The sequence below is a fragment of the Periplaneta americana genome, chromosome 16 (genome assembly GCF_040183065.1).
Source record: "Periplaneta americana isolate PAMFEO1 chromosome 16, P.americana_PAMFEO1_priV1, whole genome shotgun sequence".
Classification (NCBI taxonomy): domain Eukaryota; kingdom Metazoa; phylum Arthropoda; class Insecta; order Blattodea; family Blattidae; genus Periplaneta; species Periplaneta americana.
Genome location: NC_091132.1, coordinates 46,345,629 through 46,358,915, shown reverse-complemented (window position 1 = coordinate 46,358,915; position 13,287 = coordinate 46,345,629). Strand labels below are relative to the sequence as shown.

General features: G+C 34.4%; 1 protein-coding gene across 2 annotated transcripts in view; it reads left to right on the top strand.

The window, feature by feature from the left end:
• The window catches only part of LOC138716215 (netrin receptor UNC5C-like), a 901,985-nt gene that overhangs the window by 560,288 nt on the left and 328,410 nt on the right, over window positions 1-13,287 (top strand). For both annotated transcript variants that reach the window (XM_069849052.1, XM_069849051.1), the window contains exon 4: window positions 4,247-4,414. In XM_069849052.1, coding sequence (XP_069705153.1) covers window positions 4,247-4,414 — 168 coding nt within the window. The remainder of the gene's footprint in view (window positions 1-4,246; window positions 4,415-13,287) is intronic.

Here is a 13,287-nt window from a genome sequence, read left to right as displayed (position 1 = left end):
TCCGGCCTCCCAACTAACACTCTATATGCATTTCTGGATTCGCTCATACGTGCTACATGCTCTGCCCATCTCAAACGTCTGGATTTAATGTTTCTAATTATGTCAGGTGAAGAATACAATGCGTGCAGTTCTGCATTGTATAACTTTCTCCATTCTCCTGTAACTTCATCCCTTTTAGCTCCAAATATTTTCCTAAGAACCTTATTCTCAAACACCCTTAATCTCTGTTCCTGTGTCAAAATGAGAGTCCAAGTTTCACAACCATACAGAACAACCGGTAATATAACTGTTTTATAAATTCTAACTTTCAGATTTTTTTACAGCAGGCTAGAAGACAAAAGCTTCTCAACCGAATACTAACAGGCATTTCCCATAGATTTATTCTGCTTTTAATTTCTTCATTTATATTTGTTACTGTTGCTCCAAGATAGCTGCAAACTAAGGAACTTCTATTAGGTTACACTTTCCATCTCATGAGTTAAACCTCCCTGTCTTCTCCTAACTGAGAAGTTATATGTAGACAATAAGTGACGCCAACTTTTGGAAAACATTGGATGGGCTCAAGCACTTGAATTAAAAGTTGAAATAAATAAATCTCATAGTTGGCGCCCTGTCAACAATTGCTTTCTTCGTCTATTTCTAAGTATATTCCTGCTTCTTCATTGCAGACCTTGTTTGTTACTTTTATTTTTAGTATACTGCACCATTCCTCGGATATATGATATAGCCTGTGGAATCTTATGTCAATAGCATTAAATAGCACGTAATTCTATATCATAATCCGCAAAAGGTGTCCGCAGACATATCCGTGCATCGGACCCAAAGCCGTGTACACGGATCGGCAGATTTAAGAGTGCTAAGCTCTTGAATTCGGAGATACAAATTGAAGTGATGCTCCCGTGACGTATCCGTCGCTCTGGGAATTGCGGGGAACGTGCTTCATTACTCGGCTCTTGGATTATAAACTCCTTGTTCTCAGCTTCGCGCAGTTATGTAAACTAAAAGCATTGAAACCTGAGTAGAAAAACGATCAGAATTTCATTGCTGTCTGCTATTCAATTTGATGCCGTAATGGACGCATAAATATCACCTTTCTCTTGAAAACCGTTATATTAATGGTTCTTTAATGTACGTTAACAGATTGTCTTAGGCATGGGTCGTACCATCTTACACGGAGGCCAAAAGAGATTTTCATGATAATGTTATTGAACCACTTTTTTTGTAAGGATGTAAAGAAAAACAGTTGAAGACAGTTGTTATGGAGTAGGCCTAAATGTGTTTATTTATTTCATATTTTTCTCAAATACTTCAGAGATGCCAAGTTCGTTGCATTTATAATTTTCAATTTCATTTACAGTGTTTTTAACTTTACTTTCGAAGTTACTTGCATGGTATGTTCAGAGAAGAGAAGATTATTGTTTTTGTTTATTGTACGTAACAGATCGTCTTAGATATGGGACGTACTGTACTCGAACCACGAGAAAGTCTTTGGGGACTGAGACGAAGCAGAGTAATGCTGTGAATGAATGTTGATGTCATAAGATGTCATAAGGTCACACACGTGGGTACTCGTATCTGTATTGGCTAGCTCTCACAGCACAAACAACATTGATACACATATTGATACTACCCTAGTTACAAAATTAGATCACTGTTAATCTCCTGGTCTTTTAATCTCTCCATACAGGAAATAACATATGCAGGAGAGCGCATGGTTTTCAAACTGACGTTATAACGGTAATATTATCTATCTACTTCGCTCCAATAGATGACGCAATAGCAAGCACATTCCTTTCACGGTTGATCTCCTGGTTGGAGAACAGTACTATCTAGAAAGAGCCAAAATTGCGATATGCGAAAAATAATCACTTTGTGATTTAAGACGTCGCTTATTCCGTCGGATCCCGGCCACTTAGTCACTCATAACGGGTGCACCTCTGCACATGTGTGGACATTGTGCCACTGTCATATATCTATGACGCAGTGCATGAGGGTAGGCCACTAGAGGGAACCCAAGAGGTGGAACTTAAACTGAGAGGATTCAATCCGACATCGGGATGGGAATCCGGTGTGGCTCAGTGGATAGAGCGTCAGCACATAGAGCTGAAAAACTCGGGTTCAAATCCCGGTGCCGGAGAGAATTTTTCTCTGTTCCACTCATCCATCATCATATGATGACGCAGAATTTCTGCACTGAAATATCATATGTACTTTGGTACATCGTAATACAAGAAAAAAAAAACTTTTCATGCTTAATAGACATGCATTACACTTTATAAAACACTATTCAGAATATTAAAATAGCTAATAATTACCTGTAAAAATAATATTAAATTTGCATAATTATTTTTACATTGAAACATTTACATAATAAAATATACAATTCATTAAATATCTGCATGATTCTTTTATTGGAATGTTTTAAAGACCTACATCAATAACATAGTCTGGGATGTATTACATATCCCTTCAAGAAATATTTTATTCTTAATCGTTAACTTCAATATTAAATTTTCTAAAATATTTGATTAAGAAAAAAAAATATTTCCAGAAGGAATAGGTACAAGATCCTAGACTATCTTCTTGATGTAGATCTTTACAATATTTCTGTAAAATAATCATCAGATAATTGTGTATTTTATGTAAATGCTTTACTGTTGTAAAAAATATGCAAATTTCATATTATTTTTACAGTTGACCCTTCAGGGCTATTGCGCAATGGATTTATTTTTTTTATTAGCTATTTTAAAATTCAGAGTAGTGTTTTATAAAGTGTAATGTTTGTATATTAAACATGAAGAGTTCGTTCATTTAGCTTTTATAGCAGCTGAGATATAAAAAAATGAATTTCTCTAAATTCTTGCAGACCAATGGTGTACCTCCTCCTTTAAAATGATTTTTGAAAAATAATAGGCCTATAGGGGAGACTCGGCTAATTTCGCAATATTAAGAAGTAAACCTATCATATTTTTATCAAAATGTTTATTGAAAAATATTATCAAGGTATGTAGACATGGACGAAACCTTTCATTACCAAAAGATATATAGAGATCTATTAAAATGCAAATATATTTAGTTGTACATACATTACAGTTGAGAAAGAATAACTCGGGTAATTCCGCAACAGTGCGGATAAATCCGCAATAGGACTTGGCTAATTCCGCAGTAGTAAATAATTATGAAATATATTATGAAAGTAACATAAAAGGAACAATTTATATGTAACAATGCTCACTTTCTTCACAGCTGTGTGGCAAAACACGAAAAACAGCCAACTTTCGATGTTTCACTGTATTGCCGACAGAGGTGTCGACCAATATCCTTGATTTTTTTTTTCTATAGCACTGCAGAAGACATGCCTCCTGTTGACAGCCTCTCAAAACTTACATTCACGCTATTGTAAAGCCGCAGTAAAATCATATATGAATTATTGCGGAATTAGCCGAGTTTTCCATATTTTTAAACATGTACGTAACTATGTAGAAAATGAAAATAGCTATTAATCCTTTGTGTGTTTTTTTTTTTTTTTTAATAATGTGTTTAATCTGTAACTACAGTCAGTGTATTGTTATTAGTATCTCTTTGTTGTTACCTATTGCTTTAACAAGAATGTGTTTAATTTGTAATCTTAAGTCATTTTTTCTACTATTCCTTTACTGTACTGTTTACATTTGTTTTTAAATCTTTTGTATTGCCCCTACCATTATATATTGCACTTCAAGAATTTCGGTATTCGTTAGTTGTAAGTCATTACTTGTGTTATATTTTAATTATTGTAATTGTTCCTGAATCATGTATGTAACTTGTAACCGTAAATCATTGCTTGTAATATCTCTTTATTACTCTTAACTGTTTCATTGTTCATGCATTAAGTATTAATTTGAAAGTGAAAGTGAAACTTTGTTTTATTAATCTACTATTGATTATTTTTTAAGATCGTGATTTACTCTGAAACGGTTAGACATTTTTGTATACCTTTTATATTGATTAATCCTCAAACATCTCATTAATCTTTAACAGGAGCCATTCTTTCACTAATGTGCATGCTTCTACATAATGCATGTGAATTGTAACTGTGTCCACTATTTTATGTTATTACTTCACTATTGTTTATTGGTTATAAAATATGTATTTTGATGCCAACTATAACCCTAGTATACCTCAGGGGGAAATAGGGTTTGTTAAATTGGATAATAAAAGAAACTATGTAGAAAAGTGACGCGTTTGTTTATTTCTTTGTTCACAGTGAACGGAGGCTGGTCTCCTTGGTCACAATGGTCAGACTGCAGCACGAGATGCGGTCGGGGAATCCAGAGAAGGAACCGCTTGTGCACGAACCCGGCGCCTCTGAACGGAGGACAGCTGTGCCAGGGGTCCCCCTTCCAGAAAACAGACTGTACCACAGTTTGCCCAGGTAAGACTTCAAAGACCCTCCACTGAACGTAGCGGCACACACAGACCAAAATAACCCCGTTGTAGTAACGAGGCGGAAATCCAGGGACATAAAGGATGAATCACTACAGTGAGTCGTCTGCCACTGCTGTGACGAAACCGCGTCTGTTGTCACACGATGCCGCGTGCTTCATCCAGGCAGCTTGTCATCTTCATAAGCCACACGCTCCTGGCCACTTAGATCGTTAGTGTCACAATTTAAAGAAAACTATTCGCTCTAGCTTTTATTAGGTCGATCTGTGTTTCTTTTTCCAGTAGATTTACATGATATTTGGCACACAGTACTGTGCACCAGACAGGAAAAAAAACGAGAAGAAATACGAACCCTACAGCATGGCGCCACGTGAGAAAATCACTGCAGGTCGCTCTAAATAATCCTCCTTTATAGGCCATTCGTCATCTCGTGAAACCACCTGCGCGTCAGGGGAAGAAGAAAGTGGACTGAGAAGCTTCCCTCCCTTGCTACGCTTATACTTGTATAGTTAGATCACTTACTTCCACCATAAGGTTCTTACTAGAGATGAACAACGCTCGAGAAAACGAGAATAACAGCGCCCGCAAAGCCGAAAACCCGCACGACAATGTTGTATTACGTCGCGTCCTTGACGTAAAGTCTGCTTGTGAGTCTTCCAAGACTCGATATTGATCGTCCCCCGAAGTCCCGAAGTCAGCAGTTGTTTATACCTGACTGAACTTTTATCTACTTTGGCAACTGTTATATTAGCCTATGTATAAACAATCAAGTAGCCTATTTGAAAGGCATCTCTACCTTTCAGTGTATAATAATCCTTTTCCCAGTCTTTGTTTAATTACTAGGTCCTTATTAAAAGGCTAGGAACTTTCTTTTCACATGTTTAAGATCAAGCTTGCAATCTCAAGTAAAATGGTATTCATGTCATGTTCCATGTTTCTTAGAAATGAAAATTTATTTGAGAATTGTTTTTTTTTTATTTATTTATATAACCATAGGTAATATCATATAATAGAACCAGAACATTGTGATAACTAAGATACTGTTCTGTTTTGTCTTTTTGTCTCATTTAAACATTTATGTTATTTATTTCAATGATGTGTGTTTTTCAAAGTTACGATATCTTTCCACGCCGACCAAATGCTATTTCGAGAATGACGAGCGAGACTCGTAGCGAAGCGAGAATGTCGAGTCGAGACTCGACAGACAAATGCAGCGAACACAGCGAGCGAGAGCGGCAGTTAGTTTTGTTCATCTCTAGTTCTTACTAGTGATGAGATGAGCTGCTCTTTTGTGATCACTGTTCGACCTGTGATCGCTCATTTATGATCATGGTGATCTTAGACAGTGATTGAACTGCGAACTTGTTCGAGGTGAACACTGAACAGTTCATTCTTTCCCGCTCACCAGAACGTGTCACTGCGATGTTTCGATGCTCTCGATATTTCGCACATGGTAGGAGAGGGCGAAAAAATGTTGAGGTTAAGTGTTTGTACTTCACAGAAGTCAAGTGTAAGCACAATACTGTTATGTAAATATAGGCGTTACATAATTTTAAAAATAGATTAAAGGTTTGAAAGTCAGTATTTATTTATTTCATTTAATTAATTTATTTAATCTAATGTTATAGACAAACTGAACATTTTGTCGTCTGGTTACCCAATGTAATGGTTGTCCATTTCATCTTGTCCTGTATTCCTGAAGTGAAATATATACAGACGTGGACAAATTATTAGACTAAAACCTTTTTCTTGGAAACATAATGTAATTCGTCATATCAAGTATCAGTATAACTCATAGACTCTACTGTTGTAAATATGATTGTTTACATCTTCTGGTATATTTTTCCAATGGTTAAGTATATTTTGTCTGGCTGTGTTGGTACTACTGAATTATATACTGCAGAAGACATTCAACAGTTTGTTCTCCCATGGCCTGCAAGAAGACCGGACATGAACGAAATTGAAAATCTGTGATCAATACTGAAGAAGAAAGTGAACAAAAAGAGGCCTACAACAAAACATGGACTCATTTAAACTCTTGTCTGATATCTGGCTAAAAGATGCTGATATTCAAAGAAATTATCAAACTTTGGTTTCCAGCTTCCCTGACAAAATCAACGTGTTAATAAAGAATAAGGGAATGTTCACAAAATATTAGTAACCTCCAGACTCAATTTTCTGTTCATTATTTCTGTGCGAAATACATTTTTGTTCATTATTTCTGCCGATAAATACAGCTTTGTTGCACATATAATTAATTTAGTCTAATAATTTGTCCACGTCTGTAGGAAAAACCGGATAATTAGTAATTTTGACACAATTTACACATCACTCAGAAGATGAATGAAACATTATTTTTAAATCATTGTCTTATTTTGTAAAATTTTACTATTATTGTAATTTTACTAGTTGAATAGTGTAGCCAATTAATAAAGTCACTGCTTAAAATAATGTTATCAATTAAATAATGTAAAATCCTGCCAGATTTTCTGCTGTCGGTAAGATAATAGTATATTTTTCGGCTTTAAGAAATTGAAATCTACCAAGATCAGCCTGAAATCTACTGAGTTGGCTACACTGAATTTATTGTTAAAATCGAACGCTGACAGTTCGCGGGCGTAGTTGTTCCCAGTGTTGTGCTTCCCAGTGGTAAGCAGTTTAGCTCTCGAACTGTGGTCACTGTTTAAAGAGCTGTTTAATCACAGGTGTGATCGTGATTTTTCGATCGCCGTGATAAAATCACATGTCAGTGATTTTCTGCTCATCACTAGTTCTTACTAGTGTCATTAAATATTCGAACATGAGAGAGGTAACGAAAACTTTACTAACTTCGCCTTATTTCATATGAAAAACTAATCGAAAGATATGTGCTAAAATCCTTAAGCAGTTAAAACATGAAGGGGTGGGAGTGGAGGACAGCGAACATTTTATAACAAGGTGGAACAAATACCACAGCCCTCCTTCTGCAGAGCGAACATCGGCGAATATCGAACTTCATCATACTCGACAAACTTGAACCGAACATAGCGTCTGTAATGCAGGACTGTAGTTCTTACTATAGGCCTATGCTACGGCGCATGCGTGCATTTGGTTCCACGAGATATTCTCCTGAGTCCTAAGAATATAGTATACTATACTATATATGTTAATGATATAAGTAGGGCTAGGATTTTGATGACCTATAAATCATGAAAAAATGTCCTAAAACAATGCATTTATGACCTAAAAATCTTAAAAAAATGCCCTTAAAATGCCCTAAAAATTGATTTTACATAATTGGCTTAGTAGGAATAGTAATATTTAGACTAGAAATTAAATTAATTTCTAGTACCAACATTCGAGTTTATTTAATGTTACATAATTTTTCTAAGTAGTACACTTTAATTAGTTATTTCACCTGATGTAGTTCCATGTAGTCACCACAAGGCCACTCTTATCCGGAACTAGCAGGTATAGAGGAGTCTATATTGAAGGGATGGTTGGAATGATGCATTACGTGGGGGTGTACCGCGTTAGAATACAATATTTGTGTAGAAAAACGATTAAAATAATATACAAAATAATGGGTATTAATTGAAAAATTATGTAGAGAAAATATGAAAGGAAAAAAATATATATTTTATATCAATAATGGGGATAATATATGGCCAAAATTAAATGAAAATACCCCAAAAATAACCTAATAAAACAAAAAAATGCTCTTATGAGTTGTAAGAGGCAAAAAATGCAAATATAAATGCCCCAACAAATATGTTTCAAAACACTCAGTTTATCACATAACATATAAATACTAAAGCAGCAATGTTTCTGGCTTACTAGAAAAAAAGATGCAATTTCATAAAAATCCTAGCCCTAGATATGACATATGTGCACTCAATTCTTAAAAAAAAAAAAAAAATCCCTTCATAATATGTGTCTATCAAAATGTTCAATATTGTATACTTAATGCAATTTTACTAATGAAATTCACAGGAAAACTCTATAAGCTGAAAAATATACGAAAATGATACGTTTATTTTGTCTATATAGACCATTCTTGCAATGTACACAGGGCCGATGCCTATATCGATGGAAATGCTCGGAAATCACTACAACCCAAACTTTTATAATGTAGGAAGTGAAGAATAGAACCTTTATTCCACTCTTACAATACAACCGCACCTAATTCTCTGAGTATCCTGAGGATTTTCAGCCAGTTACTCGATAGTGTTTCGTAAAGTCAATTCCAGAGCCCACTACAGTATCGAGTAAGAACTCGCCTCCAACTGTTTTTAAGAGGGAGTGGAATGGCGCCAGTTTTAACATTTCTGTTGTGGTTATTGCGTGCAATTTTTCGTGCCCCTTCCACTGAGAGAAGTTTCTAAAGCCTGTGTAGAGGGGAAAGAGAATAACTTTACTTTCAGTTCTATTTGTTTAACCACGCATTACGCCGAACTCCTCTTGAAAATAAATTCTAGCTGTGCCCTATTTCTGGCTGTCTGCAACAGGAACAACAGTTATTTTATAAAGTTGAGTTCAGCGTACTAACTGATAAGATTTCAGAGAATAGATTTTCAACTTTGATGGCGTATGTCTACAACAGTTGTTTTTAATGTTAGATTAGACTACCACCTAACTCATGTGTCTCTGCAGGGAGTTTCTGACGTAATATCGTGATAAGGTTTTGTGAGAAACTCTGCAATTACAAAATAAAATAATTTGATATTTATTTATACTTACTAAAGGCTTTACCAACAACCAAAAACGTATTTAAAAATAGAGACTTTACTAATAGACGGTAATTATACACAGTATGTAAAGGATGTAAATTATATTTTGTTATTGAAGTGTTGTATCAGTGAAGAATTATGTTGTGTCAGTGAAGTGTGTTGTGTCAGTGAAACGTGTTCCTGTCAGGGGAGCTTTATAGTTTATAGTGGCAGTGCAAAGTATTTGAACAGTGAAATGTTTTTGAAGTGTTAGTGAAATCATGATAGAATCAGTGAAATGTGTCGTAGTTCCAGTGCAGTGAGTGAGTTGACAGCGAAATGAGTGTAATGTGGAAAGGTACTTGTGCAGGTATGAACATATCATACTCGTGGGTTTTAGTTCGAACTTAGATTTAAGATACAAATTAGATTTATTTTAAATGTTATTTTAACTGATCGTGCTTCATTTAATTTAGGATATTTCCTATTATTATTATTATTATTATTATTATTATTATTATTATTATTATTATTATTATTATTATTATTATTATTATTATTAATTATTGTTAATATTAATTATTTGTATTAATTATTGGTATTATTATTAAGTGTATTTTTAATTAATAAGTTTATTATTGTCATTATTGAGCGTAATTAGTTACCACTGCCACCGGGTATATACCCATTGCAGTGTGAATAAATACATACACATACAAATTAAGTAGGCTACAGTAGTGGCAAAAAAACTGGACCGACCCTTGTAGCTGATTTTAGAGCCTTGTTCACTGCAGAGCACGATAGACTGGTAACTAAGACTTTCGTGGTTCGAATCCTGCCTGGGAAGGAAACTTTTTTTTGTTTCTCATTCAAATTTATTCCCAGTACTTTTCGATTGCTGGTAAAATTCATGTTCTGGGAATAATAAGTTAATTAAGTAGGAAAATATCGCTGCAATCGAAAAGTATTAGGAATAAATTTGAATAAGAAACAAAAAAAAGGTTCTTTCCAGGCATGATTCGAACCACGAATGTCTTAGTTACCAGTTTATCGTGTTCTGGAGTGAACAAGGCTCTGAAATCAGCTACAAGGTTCGGTCCGGTGTTTTTTTGCCACTACTGTACATACAACATATAAAATAGGAGGAACACCCATGTCAGCGAAATTCGTATTCGGGTGTATTTCCATCTACATACAAGAAATAGAATAGTTAGTACACAGAAATATTTTATAAAACCAAGAAAATTAAATAAAACAAAAAATTAGACATAGAAACAATTTAAATATCGTTTGTAAGTAGATTTTAATTTTTTTATTGAACTAAATAACCGAGAATATTGAAAATTTAGGGTGAATTGATCATTCAGTTTGATTTTAGATACAATAAAAAATGTTTATGCTCGACCATGCCGAAATGTAGTAATTATACACCTGGTAGCAGTCCTTTAATGCATGTCATTAAAGTACACCTACTCATTAAAGTACAGGTCTTCAGGCAATCACAAGTCAGCTTTGTACCGTTATATCGATTATTCTCGGATATGCAATCGACAGACAATTGGCGAAAAGTCACGGAGGCTGGAAATCCAATACTGTCGCAGAAGGTTATGTTCTGTTACTATAATAATTATCGTTAATTGTAAATAATATTCAAATAAATTTAATTTGTCATCTCGTTTTTCAATTCTAAATCAATTTCCAGGTTATATCAGACTAATGTTCATTCTTATTCTATGCCAAGGTCAATGACATTCGGCCTCGGAAAAAATCAATACTTTCGCGTCTGCGCACATCTCACAATTCAGGTTAGTTCGCACATAACCATAAAAAGACCTAATTTTCAATACTTTGAAGTTAGAAATATGGTCGAGCATAAAAAGTCGTATGAATCTTGCCTATAATGGTAATTAAGACGCTCGTATGAAAATTATGAAACTCGCTTGCGCTCGTTTCATAAACAATCATACTTGCGTCTTAATTACTACCATTATAGGCTCGTTGCATAATGTACTAATATGTATTGTGAGTCCCTATCACCACGGCATGGCGCGTCCTCAGGTTACAGATAGAGGAGACGGCCTCCAGATATGGAGGGTAGCTGCGAATATATTGAATAAGCAGCCGTGGACAGCCGATGAGGGGTGGTCCTCCAGTTTGGGGTTGAGCTAAGGCTAAAAACCCATCACTGTAAAAAAAACAGCTTTTTACAAAACCCCAACATAAGCCTCGGAATGGAACTGATTCTATGTTACGACCACAACAAAGGAATAAGGTTGTGAGATGTGGTACTTTAGGGTATGTAGCGCGTATGGTTGAATCCAGAAATGCATGTAGAGTGTTAGTTGGAAAGTCAGAGTGAAAAAGACCTTAGGGGAGACCGAGACGTAGATGGGAGGATAATATTAAAATGGATTTGTGGGAGGTGGGATATGATGATAGGGATTGAATTAATCTTGCTTAGGATGAGTACCAATGGCGGGTTTTTCTGAGGGCGGCAATGAACCTCCGGGTTCCTTAAAAGCCATTTGTAAGTAAATATTTATTAATTTAAAAAGAATTGATGCAATTAATTTTAAATGGCTTTTATAACTTAATTTACTTTAATTACTCAGTTTTTCTTAGTACTGTTATTGAGATTTTAGAAGAATTGTCTAGATGTCCACTACCGCCCTGCAAACCTTATTACTTTTTAATATTTGCATTAACATCATGTTAATAATATAATAATATTTATTTAAAATAAATCACAAACGTATTAAATTCTTCTGCCATTAAGTTTTAGACTCTGTTCTAATGTTCATTCTATGTAGTGTTTTAAGACAACTACGATGGCTGATAAATATTTATGTGAAACCGTAGTTCAAAATAGCGATTCGGATGAAGATAAATGTTATATGAAGGTGAAGATTTTAATATAGATAAAGATTTTGGAGACGAAGATTTCTTGATGTAAACGAAGATTTTGCTGGAAATAAAGATATGGCAGGAGATTAAGATTTGGCTGGAGATAAAGATTCGTGTGAAGATGAAGATTCATGTTGAGGTGAAGATTCATATGGAGATGAAGATTCATATGGAGACAAAGATTCATATAGAGACAAAGATTCAAATGGAAGCGAAGATTCATATAGAGACAAAGGTTCATATTGTCATATGGAAATGAAGATTCATATTAAAGTGAAGATTCATATTGGGGTGAAGATTCACATTGAGTTGAAGATTCATATTGGGATGAAGATTCACATGGAGGTGAAGATTCATATTGAGATGAAGATTGACATTGAGATGAAGATTCATATTGGGGTGAAGATTCGTATGGAGATAAATATTCATATGAAGTCAAAGATTCATATATAGGCGAAAATTCATATAGAGACAAAGGCTCATATTGTCATATGGAGATGAAGATTCATATTAAAGTGAAGATTCATATTAAAGTGAAGATTCTTATTGGGGTGAAGATTCACATTGAGTTGAAGATTCATATTGAGGTGAAGATACATATTGGAATGAAGATTCACATGGAGGTGAAGATTCATATTGAGATGAAGATTCACATTGATGTGAAGATTCATATTGGGGTGAAGATTCATATGGAGATAAATATTCATATGGAGACAAATATTCATATTGAGACAAAGATTCATATGGAGGCGAAAATTATTATGGAAATGAAGATTCATAAGGAGACAAAGATTCATATAGAGACAAAGATTCATTTGGAGATGAAGATTATTCGCATGGAGATGAAGTTTAGATGAAAGTAGAAGTTTAGATGGAATTTAGTATAGTGAAAATATTTTGAGTTCAATCATAAGATTTATCTATTTATGATTGAACTCAAAATATTTTCATTATATTATATTAGATTTATCTGAATACAAAATGAATTGCGAAATAAGATGGAATTGATTTAAGTGTATATCTTATAGATGGAGATGAAGATTTAAATGTAAATAAGGTTTAGATCAAGATTTAAGTAAAGATGAATAGGCTAAACATGGAGATTAACATGAAATGATCACTGCTTATGATTTAATTCCCTTGCGTAAGACCGTGAAGTCATACATACAAGCTTCAAAATAAATATTCACACAATTCCTGGTACTGAGTAGTTAATTCTGCCCTTAACATAACTTATTTGAGACAGGCTATTTGTGCCGGGCACACGCTA